This window comes from Camarhynchus parvulus, chromosome 3 (genome assembly GCF_901933205.1).
Source record: "Camarhynchus parvulus chromosome 3, STF_HiC, whole genome shotgun sequence".
Lineage (NCBI taxonomy): Eukaryota > Metazoa > Chordata > Aves > Passeriformes > Thraupidae > Camarhynchus > Camarhynchus parvulus.
Genome location: NC_044573.1, coordinates 56,428,424 through 56,442,476, shown reverse-complemented (window position 1 = coordinate 56,442,476; position 14,053 = coordinate 56,428,424). Strand labels below are relative to the sequence as shown.

At 45.7% G+C, this 14,053-nt stretch overlaps 1 protein-coding gene across 1 annotated transcript; it reads right to left on the bottom strand.

The window, feature by feature from the left end:
• Positions 1 to 2,998: 2,998 nt before the first annotated feature.
• On the bottom strand, positions 2,999 to 13,625 carry SLC22A2 (solute carrier family 22 member 2). The gene is made up of 11 exons (XM_030945675.1): positions 13,192 to 13,625; positions 10,934 to 11,037; positions 9,809 to 9,963; positions 7,199 to 7,367; positions 6,096 to 6,210; positions 5,885 to 5,991; positions 5,554 to 5,768; positions 5,193 to 5,301; positions 4,707 to 4,819; positions 3,551 to 3,650; positions 2,999 to 3,065 (listed from the first exon to the last, which is right to left on the bottom strand). Exons 1-11 carry the CDS (start codon positions 13,600 to 13,602, stop codon positions 2,999 to 3,001), a joined length of 1,665 nt encoding a protein of 554 aa, XP_030801535.1. The 5' UTR covers positions 13,603 to 13,625.
• Positions 13,626 to 14,053: the final 428 nt, after the last annotated feature.

The following is a 14,053-nucleotide window of genomic DNA, read 5'->3' as shown; positions in this document are numbered from 1 at the left end:
CACTGTGGGAGCCCGAGGCATCCACAAGCCCCTTTTCCCTCCTAGATTTGCTCCTCTTCTTCCAGAGAAATAAGTATAAAAAACAAGAACCTCTAAATCCAGGCTGGCTTTTAAGATTTGGCATTCCAGAATTTGATTAGATATTAGGCAATCTGGAAAATTTAAAAAAAAAAAGACAGTGAGGAGTTGGAGGCAGTGAATCCTCAGGATCTGTTGGGCCACGTACAACCACATCAAAATTCAGGATCAGGGATGGGGAAGGAGCAGAAAGCCCCATCACAGACACCCCCTGGGACCAACACAAATAATGACAGGATGCTCTGCCCTGCATATTAAAGCACAATAAAGTTTGTGTTTATGCATTAATGTTTTCCTAATGCCCTGAGCTTGATTATTTACATGGCCAAACTCCCAAACATCTGTCAGAAATAAGTACTGAGGCAGGGGGAAAGATAAGCCAAAAAAGGAGTAAAGGGTGTGGCTTTTAAAGTAGTCTTCTCTCCATACCATGGTGGAAAATCACTGCTGTGTGCCTTTGAAGGTTGAAGAGTCCTCTCCATAAGTCTTGAGAAGCTGTGATTCACATCATATTCATCCACTTGTATTTATTCTCTGGATTTGAGTTTGCCTCCTGACCAGTGCTAATTGTGGAAGAAGGACCAATTTCTTAATATTTTAAAATATTAAGGATGTAGGATGACATAGTGCTGTAGACTAGGGATGGGATAGGAACAGAGAAGTGCCCAAACAAGAGCCATGCTATAATGTTGGCATTTGGATTTAGGTGCTGACAGCAGTAGCAGAGGATGAGAACAGTGCTTAGAAAGGTGCAGCCCTTGGCCACAAGATCATCTACCCATTAGATGATGCCATGGAGAACATCAGAAAATTTGTAAAAGTAAAGTTGGTTGGCCAAAACCCATTTGGTGAAGGCTGGTGGGTATCCCAAAACATGGAGATTTTAAGTTCTCTTCAGACACAGCTGATAAAGTCCAGGGTTAAGTAATTAGTTGAGGGGCCAGGTCCTCTTTAGGGGTCAGTCCCACTTTAATTAATCTGGCCCTATTTACTTGCTCCCAGGCTCCTTGCCAGAGTCAGGTGGCGCTTGGTCTGGAAGTGCTCCTTCCCAAGCTCCACGGGCGCTGGTTATGCTCCAGCAGCCCCAGGAGCAGACAGGCTCCAGCTGCTCCTTAGGGGAAAGGAAGCTGTGTTACCTGAGGCAGGATGTGAGCTCCACCACAGCCTGGGGGTGACACGCTCCTGCCACCCCCCAGGACACCGTGCTGCTGCTCCCCATTTTGAGAGCAGCCATGAGCAGCTGCACCAGCTTTTGCATCCCTCTGACTTCCCAGCTCCAGGAATCAATCCATCAATGGGCAAAGGTCACTAGCAAAGAGATGAATGAAGGACATTTGCCCTTGTGTTTATTAAGCTGCCAGCAGAAGCAGATGTCACTATCACATGTAGATGACAGTAAAGCAAAGACATGCCAGAGGCTCTGTAGCTCCTGCTGTGGCAGTAGCAGTGCTTGTGGGAATACATACCAGTGTGATGGGTAAGGGTCTTGGGACTCAGCTTTTGTAATTATTTATTTATTCATCTCCGTCTTTGCTTTGCTTGACTTGTTGCTACCACCCCCATTTTCTACCTGCAGAGTTTTCAACAGGTTTTATATCAAAGAATCGTAAGTCAGAAGTTCTGACAGATTTCTCTTAGTGCAGGGCAGAGACAAGTTGAAACCAGAGCAGGACATCAGCTCTACCAGACGCATAATTACACCCCCACTGTTCCTCTTGCCCTCTCGGGACAAGCTCATTCCCCTCTAACCCTGAAGCAAATACTAGTTTTGCAACTACCCGGGCCAAAGTCATGTCATTCCTGATCTGTCCCTACTCTTCTCAGGCAACCTTGCCATGGCCCTGCCTCTCTGGACAGCACACTTCCCTGCCCGGGAGGCCCTCACAGCAGCACTGAACATTAACTGAGGTTCAGGTCAGCTGAAAGCAGGTGCAAGGTCACTGGGATGCAATCCTGGGGGAATTTCACCCTGCCTGCTAGAGTCCAGCAGTGTCTTGCTCAACTGGGAGTTCTCTCCCTGCAGCTGATTATCAATGGGCAGAGGTATCTTGTACCCTGCTCACAGTATCCTTATGGAAAACCAGTGTTTTCCAGCAGATAGGGACCAGCAACACAAACAAGGAAGGGGAGCCACAGGACCATTGTCCCTGTTTTGCCCTGCAGCCACAGGGCTGTTGCAGTTGCTCAACAGGATGGACTAGGACAATTCCGAAGGTGCTGGATATTTCCTGGAAGACTCAGTGCTCTTCCTGATTCTCCTTGATGCACAGGACCCTTGGTCAGGGTCCTGCAAGTTCCCAAGCCTGACCCCAGCTCACTCCAAAGGAATGCCCCTGCAGGGCACATGTATAATGCTATTACCTTATAAAGGATTTTAAGAGTGTTTCTGCTATGCATGCTCTGGAGTTTGCCACATGCCCATCCTTATGAGTATACATCCTTGTGAATAGCCAGTAAAATAGAAGAAAATAAAATCAATTTTTTAAAAAACTCTGTGTAAGTTGTCACACGACTGAACCAGGTTTGTAGTTACCTTGATTCTACAATGGAGATAAATACCATATTATGCTGCCTCTTCTTAAGAGAAGCCAACAAAGTCAGACTTCATGGAGACTTACAAAGTTTTGTTGGTGTGGATCCCACCATACTCAAGTTAAGACCTCTTGAAGTCCACGTTGGAGTTCACACAGCTGGTACAAAAATTTCCCAGCCCTAAAATGTGTTTCTCTTAGTGTATAGAGGGTGAAGCAGCTCTGCAGCAATTGGGACAATCCCATCAGAAAACCCTAAACACTGTAAATAAAGGATATGCATAGAAATTGAAAAAAGAGAGGCAAGACTTTTCAGAGGGTGTTTATTCTAAGTGGCATTTCTGTGCTACTGCCCTAAAGCAAACTACCCAGAAAGAGATAGGCCTTCTTCAGCCACGTGCTATTTCTGATCCTTGGACTTGGAGATAGATTTTTTTGGCCGTTGGAGCACTTTGCCTGCAAAGAGTAATAAGACATGAACATCAGCCAGGAAAGAAGCTGTTCAGGGAGCATCCAAGTTCTTCACCTGCTCTGCCTTGGCCCCAATAAAATGACCATATATATTCCCTTAGGTTTGCTCTGGCTCCTCAGCAGACACTGGTGCTTCACACACCACATGTGAAGCTGCTGCCAAGACTGCCCTTTTCCTCTTCAAGTGTTAAGGCATTTTTTTAAACACAAATACCATTTATAATGGTGTTGCAGCACTTTCGAGAGACTAGTGCAACTACAGGCCAGTAAAGGCCTAGGCTACTTGTTCTCAAGATTTTACATGGGGTAAAAGGAGTCTGGAATCTGTCCAGTGAGAGTTACCCAGCAACTTTACCCAGCAACTTCTTGGAAATTAACAAGGCAGCCAAGTAACCCCTGGGATTCCTCCTGGACAGGGATTTTGCCCAATTTCAAGTGAAAACTGCTACAAGTTCATCATCATGACTCACCTGTGAAAGTTTTCAACATCCTCCACAGTCTCAGGCAAAACTCTTCCTTTAGTTTCAGGCAGAAGCAGCACCAATCCACCGGCAATCAAACCAAGCACAGCTTTGAAACAGAGGCACAAAGAGCTTTTGTAAGCATTTATCAGCCACTTGCTACTGCCAGACTGAGTGGACTTGTCACTGGCATTTTATTTTGTCCTGTGTACAAGGTGTGCACCTCAAGTCTCATATGCAAAACTGTCATGCTGGTGCAAAAACGGAGGATGTGGCTGCCCTGTGGAGACAGCACCAAACCAACTCCTCTTGTGAGTTATGCATGAGCTAGGACACCTCAAACTGGACAGATCCTTCCTTTGTAGAGGAAAGAACTTTTTTTAGTGCTAGAGCATGACAGGAAACACATTCCATCTTTATGCCATCCATATAAGATTAGAAAATGTACACACAATGTATTATCTTCTAAGCAACACAATCAAATTCTCCTCTGATAATTTCTTTTATCCAGTTTGTATGTGTTTGGCATGTGTTTTAAATCTATTAAGCACCTTCTAGATGTCCTGTCTGTCAAAATCTGCATATTACCATTCAAGGTATTTTTCTGTAAATAATGTGCTGACCTAAAGATTCATAAAAGTGTTGCAGGCCTTGACCTGAGAGTTCAGGTCACTAGTCTGTAAAACTTATCTTGCATTTATTTACCAGGCACTTTCCAAGTAGCTGGAGAGGAGCCAGTTAACAAAGTGTCAGAAAAGCTGAAGCATGACAGCCATACTTGTACTCCATTAAACAGGGAATTACAGGAAATTCTAGAGTTTGACTGCTGGACAAAGACAGTTTAGCTCACAGTAGAGCAGTAAATCAGCTTTAAATACACCAAATATTAAGGTAATCAAAAATTTCATGAGTCCTTTGCCATCTGTCAAACACGTATTTGACTCAAACTTCCTTTAAAATGCAAGGAGAAATCATAGGGGCAAAGGAGACATGAGTGCATAAACAAGTTCCAAATTGTCATAAACTGAAGGCTAAGGCCTTGTAGAGAGCTGGGGGCTTCTGCTAGACTTAAAGCAGCTGCATTGGTGGCTTTTCCCTCCCTTTGGAATTTGGGTCCCCCACTGAACCCTGGAAGGGGCTGGCAAGGAGGTAAAGTGGCACTTACTGAAGACAACCAGTGGCAGATCGTGCCAGATCTCCACCAGTCTGTAGACAATGAATGGGGCGATGACTCCACCAATATCACACAAAGAGGAGCAAACCATCACCCCGAGGTTCCTGGTTTGGCAGCAGAGGGATCATGTTAGTGTCAGAGTACTGCAGCTGGAAAGGGATGGATCACAACTCTCACCCTCACACAGGACAGATCCAGGCACTGTGTGGAACTTCAGATCCCTCACCCACCCTGGTTCTCCCAAATTTTCCCTTTGTTTCAGTCATGTGAGTTTCCTCTTGTCTAAAAGTACATTTCTTTTCTTTATTAAGCTACCTTTTTTAAGCATTTTAATTGTGCTTCACTTTATGTTAAATAGTACCTGTGTAATTCTGACACATTTGAGGATAACTTAATTTAGCATAAAACATAACATACACATCAGCCTCAACTATTTGATTCCAGGCCAAATGCCAACTGGGAAGAAGATGCACCTACCTGATATAAGTTGGATACAGTTCTGTGTTTACAAAGCAAACCATTTCAAAAGCCATCGTAATTCCCATTCTCCCAATGCAAGCAGTAATCACTTTTAACCAATGTATGTCTGCAGAGAAAATACATTCAACACATTTAAAAGCATCCCAGGTGTCAATTGACACAACATCTGTGGGACCTCTAATCCCATGCCAGTTGATGTTTTTAAGGGATATTTGGTTTTTTTTGTTTCACCCGTGTGAGTGAGGGAACGGGAACAGTGAGGACTCGCGAGCAGTGGCAAAGGGACCCTCACAAAGCAGCATGGAGGTGCCAGAGGACAGGCTGGGAAGCCCCACGGGGTTTCATTCAGCTGACTCACCCTCTGGGATGAGGGCTGTGGCAAGGCAGGCAGCCCCAGCCACCAGGTTGGACACGGCCCAGGGGTAGCGCCGCCCGACACGGTCAATAGTGACGATGATGATGAAGGCAGCTGGGAACTCAACGAGTGCAGAGTAGAGGAAATCCAGGTACATGTTCTCAGCAGCCATTCCCATGTGCATGATGAGCCCCTGGTAGAGGACGGAGCTCGTGAACCTGGGCAGAGAAAAGCGTCTTAGATTTGTTAGATAGTGAGAGAGCAGACATCCGTGTCCTGATGGAGTGGTCAAATCCAGAGCTCCAAAACTAGCTGTCTAGTGCTATATTCTTACCAGTTGTACATCAAAATGAGCGTGTTTTTTCTTATCTGTGGTGTCCTGAAAAGGTCCATCAGCGAGGGATTCTGCTTTCCACAATCTTCCTCTTCAAATTTAATATCCTATGGAAGAGCCAGTACATAGCACATTAAATTTCTCTGGGAGGAACTGATGCAAGGTACTGTCATGATGCTTACTTGCACGTACAAGCAAACCCTGAGCTCACCTTTAAATGGGAAGGCATCTTTTTCTGATTTTTTTTAGCCATATTTCTGACAATTTTCATAGCTTTGTCATTTTTTCCTTGAGATATCAGCCACCTGGGAGACTCTGGGAGGCACCTACAATGCGAGTGGATGCCATTATACAACAAAACATAAAGCCTACCTATTCTCCCATGAGTAGAGACTTTGGAGGGATTAAATAGAGGTCGGTGGATTTTTATTTTTTTTGGTTGGGTGGGTTTCATGTGCTACTTCCCACTCCTCCAGTCAGGAAAAGTAGTACATCCCATGGCTGAGATTGGAAGAAGAATAGTTGAGGTAGTGGCTTTAGTCAAAGAGGAGTTTACTAAAGATAAATCAGGGAGGAGCTTTGATTGAGAGTAGTGCTGTCACTTTATCCAGCCCATTCACCACAAACCAGCTCCTCTTAGGGAGCCATTTTTCACTTCTGCCAATACAGGTTAAGAAGTACTAATTAAGTTAGAACTGGTTTACCAATTCAAAAATATGGAAGAAGGAAGGCAACAAATTTCTTTCTACTATTCTTAACCTCTTGACCCACCCAGACAACTTGTCAAATCCAAAGCACTCAAAGCAAAAAATATTTATTAAAAAGATAAGAGAGAAACTTAAATGAAGGAGGACCCAAGTCCTTCTTTTTTTGGTTGGACCACAAAAACTGCAACTTTTCTGCCTTAAAAGAACACGATAACAGCCTGTTACAGTTATGTTAGCATTAGACAATTTGTGAATAATCATATTTTCAGTGTAAGACCAACTAAGCTATGCCAAGGCAACTATTTTCATTTATGAATTGCTTAAAGAAAGTAGTAAATTACACTAGTCCAATTTTCCCACAGTGTTTTTCCAAGTGGTCTCATTTTTAAACACAAGGTCAGGTGAGGTGCACATGCCAGGATTCAACAAGACCTCAGTTGCTGAGGGGTCCTATTTCCCTCTCCCTCTTGCTGGGAGCCCCCTCTTTGCACCAAAAGGTGTGTGTAGCAGAAAGGAGCACCCAGTTCCTCCCAGTATCAACCCGTGGGAAGCAGGAGGAGCCGGGATTTTTGGGCGTTGGGCAGAGGCACCCCAAAAGGGCACTCACCAGTAGTAGAGCAGGAGGAAGCAGGTGGGCAGGGTGACCGTGAGCTGCAGCCACCGCCAGTGCGGGAGGGCATAGGCGAGGCCGTCGAAGAGCAGGAGCCCGACGGAGAAGGCGGCCTGGTAGAGGATCCCCACCGTCCTGCGGTACTGCGGGCCCACCACCTCTGTCACTGCGGGCGTGCACAGGGACGTGTGAGCTCCCTGCCTGCCCCTCACGGCAGGAACCACCCAGGGGCATGCTGCAGGACCAATGCTATGGTAACTCCTTGGAGAAACCTTGGTCATCACGGGCTTCCTGGCATAATGCCTCCTAACAAAACCCCCTGCTGCGCTTTTCTGGCACCCAAACTCCAGCAGAGAGGAAAACACTGCTGCTGGCCGTGCACTGGCCTAAGGCATCCAGCAGTGTCCTCTGCTGCAGAGATCCCAGAGTAAATCAGGCATTCGTAAAAGTGCACAGACAGATTTTGTTGTGAAGTCTAATGCCAACATCATACGTAATGTCTCCAACCCAAGAACAAAGCGGAATATTTTGTTCCCAAACAACAGGCTTTCAGCCTGCATCTCACTCCAAGTAATAAGGAAAGCCTGTATCAGAGGATGGCTCTGAGCTCCCAGGCCAGGGTGGGATCACTATTCATCTGCTCTTCGCTACTCCACGTCACAGCACAGAGCCACACATCTGTGGGTCTCTGTATCTTGTGGATACAGAATTAAAAGTAACTGGGGTTGTTCAGCCTGGAGAAAAGGAGACTCAGAGGTGACCTTATCACTCTCTTCAACTTCCTGAAGGGTGGCTGTGGTGAGCTGGGCGTCGGTCTCTTTCTCTGGGCAACAACAGACAGAAGAGGACACAGTCTCAAACTGCGCCAAGGGAGATACAGGCTAGAAATAAGGAGGAAGTTTTTCACAGAAAGAGTGATCAAATACTGGAATCATCTTCCCAGGGAGGCGGTGGAGTCACCATCCCTTGATGTGTTTAAAAAAAGACTGGATCTGGCACTTGGTGCCATGGTCTAGTTGAGGTGTTAGAAGATGGGTTGGACTCGATGATCTTAAAGGTCTCTTCCAACCTAGAAATTCTGTGATTCTGTGATTCTATTCCAGCAGGCAGGCACAAGCACACTTTGCATCCAGTTGTGTGACTTCAAGAAAGTCACATTTATTAGAAAAATAACAGTAAGGAACTAATTAGCAGCCAAATGAGCTGTTGAGTTTTGGAGCCACAGATTAGCTAATGCTGCTCAGCTGAACGATGCACAAAAACATCTCAGGCTCAGCAACACTGAGCCAGAAGCAGCTGAAGGTATACAAGCAGGATAATAAGGTTGTTCTGTCCTTGTATCCTTCCCTGGACATTTAGTATTGGCCACCCTTAGGGAGAAGATACAAATTTAAGGGAGCTTTGGGGCTGGTTCGGGATCTTTTGCATAAGAGAGTTTCAAGAGATTCCAGGAGGAACAAGATATAACAGAGAGAAAATATCAGGATGGGGGAAAACATTGTTCTGAAAAGGACTTCATGCTCCAAAACAGGTTCAAGCTCCCCAGAAGAGGGGATGGACATTTCATACATGCCAGGAAAAGATCTAAGAATCCAAGCAAGCATCCAGAAATGCACAGGAAGGAATAATCACGTTTAGCAAAAGACAGTCTGTAGGTGCTTTTATTTATACCAGACACCTGGATAACTGAATTAGCAAGGTGGCCGCATTGAAAGATTTCATGGAAGTTTAGGGCTCTGACTTTTACATTTTTACCACTATCACAATGAATAGCATATCTCTCAGAGATATTGGGTACAGCCACCTGCCACCCTAACCCAGTTAATGTTCTGTAGGTCAGCTTTTAAAATAATCTGCTGCTTCAGTGATTGCTTGCAGTTGGATATTTTGGACAAGAGACTGAACTCCACTCCAGAAAAATCAGAGAAATCCCAAGCAGCTCTACCCTGAAGCAGAAGGAGGTCCTGAGATGGTCCCAGACCCAGCCTGGCTGCCCAGCTGTGCCTTACCAGCAGACACAGCTGGTGCAGGGCCCTGGGAGAGAGAGGCACCCACACAGGCTGGCTCCTCCATGGCTTGGCCTCCGCTCAGCCCAGCGCATACACACAGGTACAAAACACCTCGTCTTCTTATCAGCAAGTACGTGCTGTTCTTCTGATGTTTTTATGTTCTCTGTTTCCCTCTTTGTGTCATAAAAATGTCTCAAGTTTTCCCCACCCTCTGCCTGCTTCTTTAATGGCCTCCTCTGTCCACGTCCTGTCTGCACCTGGGCCAGAGGGGCTGTGCCTGCCTGGTCACCTTCCCTAGCCAGAGCCTGATGGAAGGAAGAGGAGCCATGGGGCCCAGACAGATCTGCAAATGTGAGCTGCACCATAGGGGAAAGCCTATCTTGAGGTAAGAACCCTAATACACCACCACTATTGTTGTTTCTCCCTAATGACAGTGCTTGTAAACATCCTGGGAAGCCAAAGAGGGAGAAAACTCCTAAATAAAACACCATGGGAGGCATTTTTTTAAATGGCTTATTTTTCAAGTTTTTTGGAGTTGAGTTTTGTTCCTTCATCATCTGCAGCTAGTCTTGCTCCTAGGAGCAGGTCCTGCACTCACCCAGGATGTAGCCTGAAGTCCAGCAGCCCTTGCTGACCAGCCCTTGCAAGAACCGGATGATGACTATCCACAGGTAGCTGGGCACGAAGGCCAGAAGGAGTCCACACACAATATTGGCAACAATTGTTGTTAAAAGGCAAAATTTACGGCCAAACCTGGATTGGAAAATGATAGGCATGAAGGAAACCACTAATCATGGAAGTATTTTAAACTAGTAAGAGCTTTGTGTATCTTCAGGGGGAAAAAAAATCCAGTTTTGCTATGTGATATAGAGACATGCTTTTTTTCTTTGTCCCTTATTCACTTATCTGCTTTTCTATGCCATGAAAAGCTACTGTGCCAGTTGCTCAGCAATTCCACAAAAACTTTGAGGAAAAAAAGAATAGTCCCATGTTTACATATATTACATTGGGACTGAAAAATAAGTAAGGGTTAATGTTATGATTCTGATAGTTCCACAGGCACCAGATTTATAAAGGATGTATTCACCACAACCTTTACCTTTAAAACAGTAATGTATGGATCTGCTTGTGAGTGGGCTGCATTTCTCAGCTGGAGCAGCTCAGAGCCTGCTGTGCTAACAGTCCTGGGCAGAAGGGGGGCAAGGGGGAAAACAGGCCCTCGAGTACTGACATTTGTTTCTCTTTAACCCCAGGTGCCTGAGCCAGGGAGTCTGACTCTGCTGGCTCTGAACAGGGAGCTAGAGGGGTTATCTGCTTTTTCACAGTGACTGCTGCTGCACACATCTGGCAATCTGTGACAACTCTTTGTAAACTTCTCCAAACTGCAGCCACACAGAGTGTGGCAGGTTAAGTGGGAGATCCAAACCATGTATTTCCAGGCTTTGGTTAACATCTGAGGGCTCTGATATGGCACAGTAGGAAGTCTGGGGTGTACAATTCTAAAATAGAATGGGCTCTGCAGGGCTCTCTGAGCAGATCTGTCTTAACAACCAGACACAACCTGAAAGGCAGGATACTGGCTCATGCTGCCACTGAAGGTCCAGGAGGATGACCTTATTTTCAGAAGAGCTGAGATGATATCACTTGCACAACCTTTATCTAGGTTTGGCTGCTGAACATAGATAAGGGAGGTCAGGGGGTTTTGCTGTCAGCCCACACGTACCTGTCTGCAATGTAGCCAATGTTTAAGGAGCCAATAAAAAACCCAGCGTTCACAGAAGACTGAAAGAGATCCAACTTCCAGGAGTCCTCACACACCAGGTCAAACTGAAGGAGCAACCACAGTCAGAGACAAAAGAGTGAAATGAGGAACTGGCTCACGTTCACAACTCTCCTTCACTTCAGTTAAAGATTTAAACTTGTTTAAATGGGTCATGTTTCTGGGTCAATGCCTGTTTTGCCAGCACACAGAAATCCTACTAACTTAACTAATTGTCCGACATTAAAAACTGGAAAAAGCCCTTGAGCAGTTTACTGGCATCTCCCATTCATGTCTCATCTCTCTTTTCTGGAAAGAGCATAAGTGAGTTATTATCTGTCAAAACTGGCACCTGAACCTGTGTTGCCCTCATTGATCAAATCAGCGTGGATCTGACAATCACCCTGAGTTTTTCAAACAGCATTTTTTTTTTGTGGCTGATGGTGAACATTTCTAAGCAGTTCTTGTTGCCTCATACCCTGGCATGGCAGAGTACTCACCACAGACCACTCAGGACTGTGTGATGCCTTTACTAGAAGCATCTTAGATGCCTTCAGGAGCCTGCCTTGTCCCAGGTCCTATGGAGCACTGGCTTTCTGGAGAAGGGTGGATGTACCTGCATCTGCCCTGAGGTTACAGCATTTTCTCTCTGCTCTGGTCTTTAGCTCAGCTACATTGTTGTATGTGTCTGGAGAGCAGACATTTTTATGCGGGGCCAAGCTTTATACCACATGGATACCCACATATATTTGCCATCTAGTCTTGTCCTACCTTACTGGTATAAATACATAAAAGCTACTAGAGAAAAAGCTATTGCAAAAACTTCTCCTAAAATGACTGAGAATCCCTTCCCTTCCTCCTGGTAGCTGGGTTTAACTGAATCTATGCATCCATAATTAACACAAAACCAAATATTTCTTCTGATGCTCTATGGGACTTCCCACAAGGACCTTCTTCCATATGCAAACTTTCCCTTTGAAATAACATGACTTACACTGCACGATCCTTTCCTTTTCTTAGCTGTCATAGCAGGGGACAACATGTCAGAGCCTGAGAAGTTTCACAGAAACAGTCACAACCAGGAACTCATTGACAAAATGCAGAGTGATGTGACATATCTGGTTACCCCATGAAGGAAGAAGCCCGTGTGCCTGGCCTTGCACCCCTTCAGCAGGAGAGGGGAGACAGCTGATGTGAGAGCATGACTGCATAAGCGCACACAGACTGCAAGTGCTCAGCTTCCCACAGCCTCAGGAAATGATGGTGGGGGCATCTCACCACGGGATGTGCTGGAGCATTTTCCAGTGAGATGTGCAGCTGAGCTGCTGCTGCGTAGAAGACCGGGCTCAGTCTGCATTTGAGGTGCCTCACTTCCTCCCTTTCCTATCTCACAGCCCATGACTTGCTGAAAGAAGTACATTTAGAGTGCACCCCCTTATATCCAGGGCCAATCTCTTAGAAAACTATGAATGCTGAAGTTGCTAGAGCACAGATTTTAACTGCTCCTGTGTTAGACATATAGGGGAAAGAATCCTGACTGCCTCTAAATATTTGGTGGAACTTTCTATGATGAGATCAAGCTTGTCATCCCAGTAACTGGTTTATTCTTAAAGCACCTGAACTGCTAAAGTACAGCAAGTAGCTTAAGTACTACTTTCAGTTTATTCACACTCCTTCTGAGAATAAAATTTCTACAGTTTATTCCTGACTTAAGCTGTTTAATTGTAGGAAGCAATACCTTTCCTTACACTGACTGCAATTCATTTTTATTTAAAACCAATTCTAAAATACATTATTCATTAAAAAAAAAGAAAGAAGAAAAAAAGAAGAGGGTGGGGAGAAGAAATCAAGACCATTGCATTGGCCAGTTTTGTTTGCAGCACTGCTAGCTGCACTGTTTACACTCCTTCACCAATTGGACCTCTCATGTGACAGGAATTTCATTCAGAACTGGACTTTATCTACCTGGGGATTTATTTGCTGAAATATGCTTTGCTCCCCAGCTGGAGATATAAGCCTCCTGAGCAGCCAAGGCAACACTTCACAGCAAGGACAGAGGGACAACGACTTGTAAACCCCCAAGCGCAAGTTCACAGTAAGAGCCAATCCCTCCTCCAGGTAAGCAGGGGATATTTAACACAGCCTAGGCTCCACCAACCCTCTCCCCCAGCCCTCACCTCAGCTGTAACAGAAGGGGACGGGACAAAGGGGGTTGTTTTTACCTCTGTCACGATAGAGCTCCCTGGGGAGTCGTAGACCCAGCCATCCCGGCAGGGCCCGAGGGGGACGGGGTCCCCAGTGCCCCCCAGGCTGCCGAGGGGGTCGGTGCAGCTGATGCCTGTTGTGTTCCAGTCCACCTCGTACCTCCTGCAGCGGCTGCTGAAGCTGGCCCCGTGGCCATCCCACTGGGGAACTGTGTGATTCAGCTGCTCCTCCAGGCTCCAGCCACAGCGCTGGCTCAGCTCAGCCACCCCGGGGCTGAAGCAGCGATGCTCGGGGGTGAACCCGAAGAAGACGACCCCCACGTACACTGGGGTGAAGGAGGCAGATAACAAACATAGGACAAAAAAGATTTGCTTCTGGAACCTGTCAAATTCGCCAACATGCTCTAAAATGTCATCTAGGGTTGGCATTTTGGCACTCAAACCACCTCAAAGACCTCAGCTAGGTCCTCTCTGCAGCCCTGATATATTTAGTTGGCAGCAAAGCTATTTAAGTTACAAAGATATTTGACCAAAAGTCAAGACTAACTCTATAAATTATTAAACTACATGTTGCAAGCTCTATTTTTTAGGTTTCATTTGAAATCAGACCTTAATTCACCTAAGGTGAATTTGCCTTTAACCCCTAATCAGAGCACTTATACATTCCTGTTCTCTGGAACAGCTCCTATGGGTCACAGCCCTTCAGATTTTTTGGGGGGTTTGGGGGTTATTTTTTTAGTTAGGCAAGTCAGCTCCTCAAATAATAGGCATTTTTAAGCAGCAAACATAGATGGAAAATTCTACCAGCATACAGGCAACACATGGGTTTAGTGCAGAATGGCTGGGCGCCACATGAGCAAAGCTTCTTAACCAGGATCTG

What these genes read in the sequence shown, in the direction of transcription:
- SLC22A2 (XM_030945675.1), bottom strand. Translation starts at nt 13,602, where the DNA reads ATGCCAACCCTAGATGACATTTTAGAGCATGTTGGCGAATTTGACAGG. An exon ending in TTCCTCCTGCTCTACTACTG is followed by an intron (nt 6,211 to 7,198) that starts GTGAGTGCCCTT and finishes CTCGCATTGTAG; the next exon opens with GTGCCTCCCAGAGTCTCCCA. An exon ending in AGATGCCTTCCCATTTAAAG is followed by an intron (nt 5,992 to 6,095) that starts GTGAGCTCAGGG and finishes GCTCTTCCATAG; the next exon opens with GATATTAAATTTGAAGAGGA.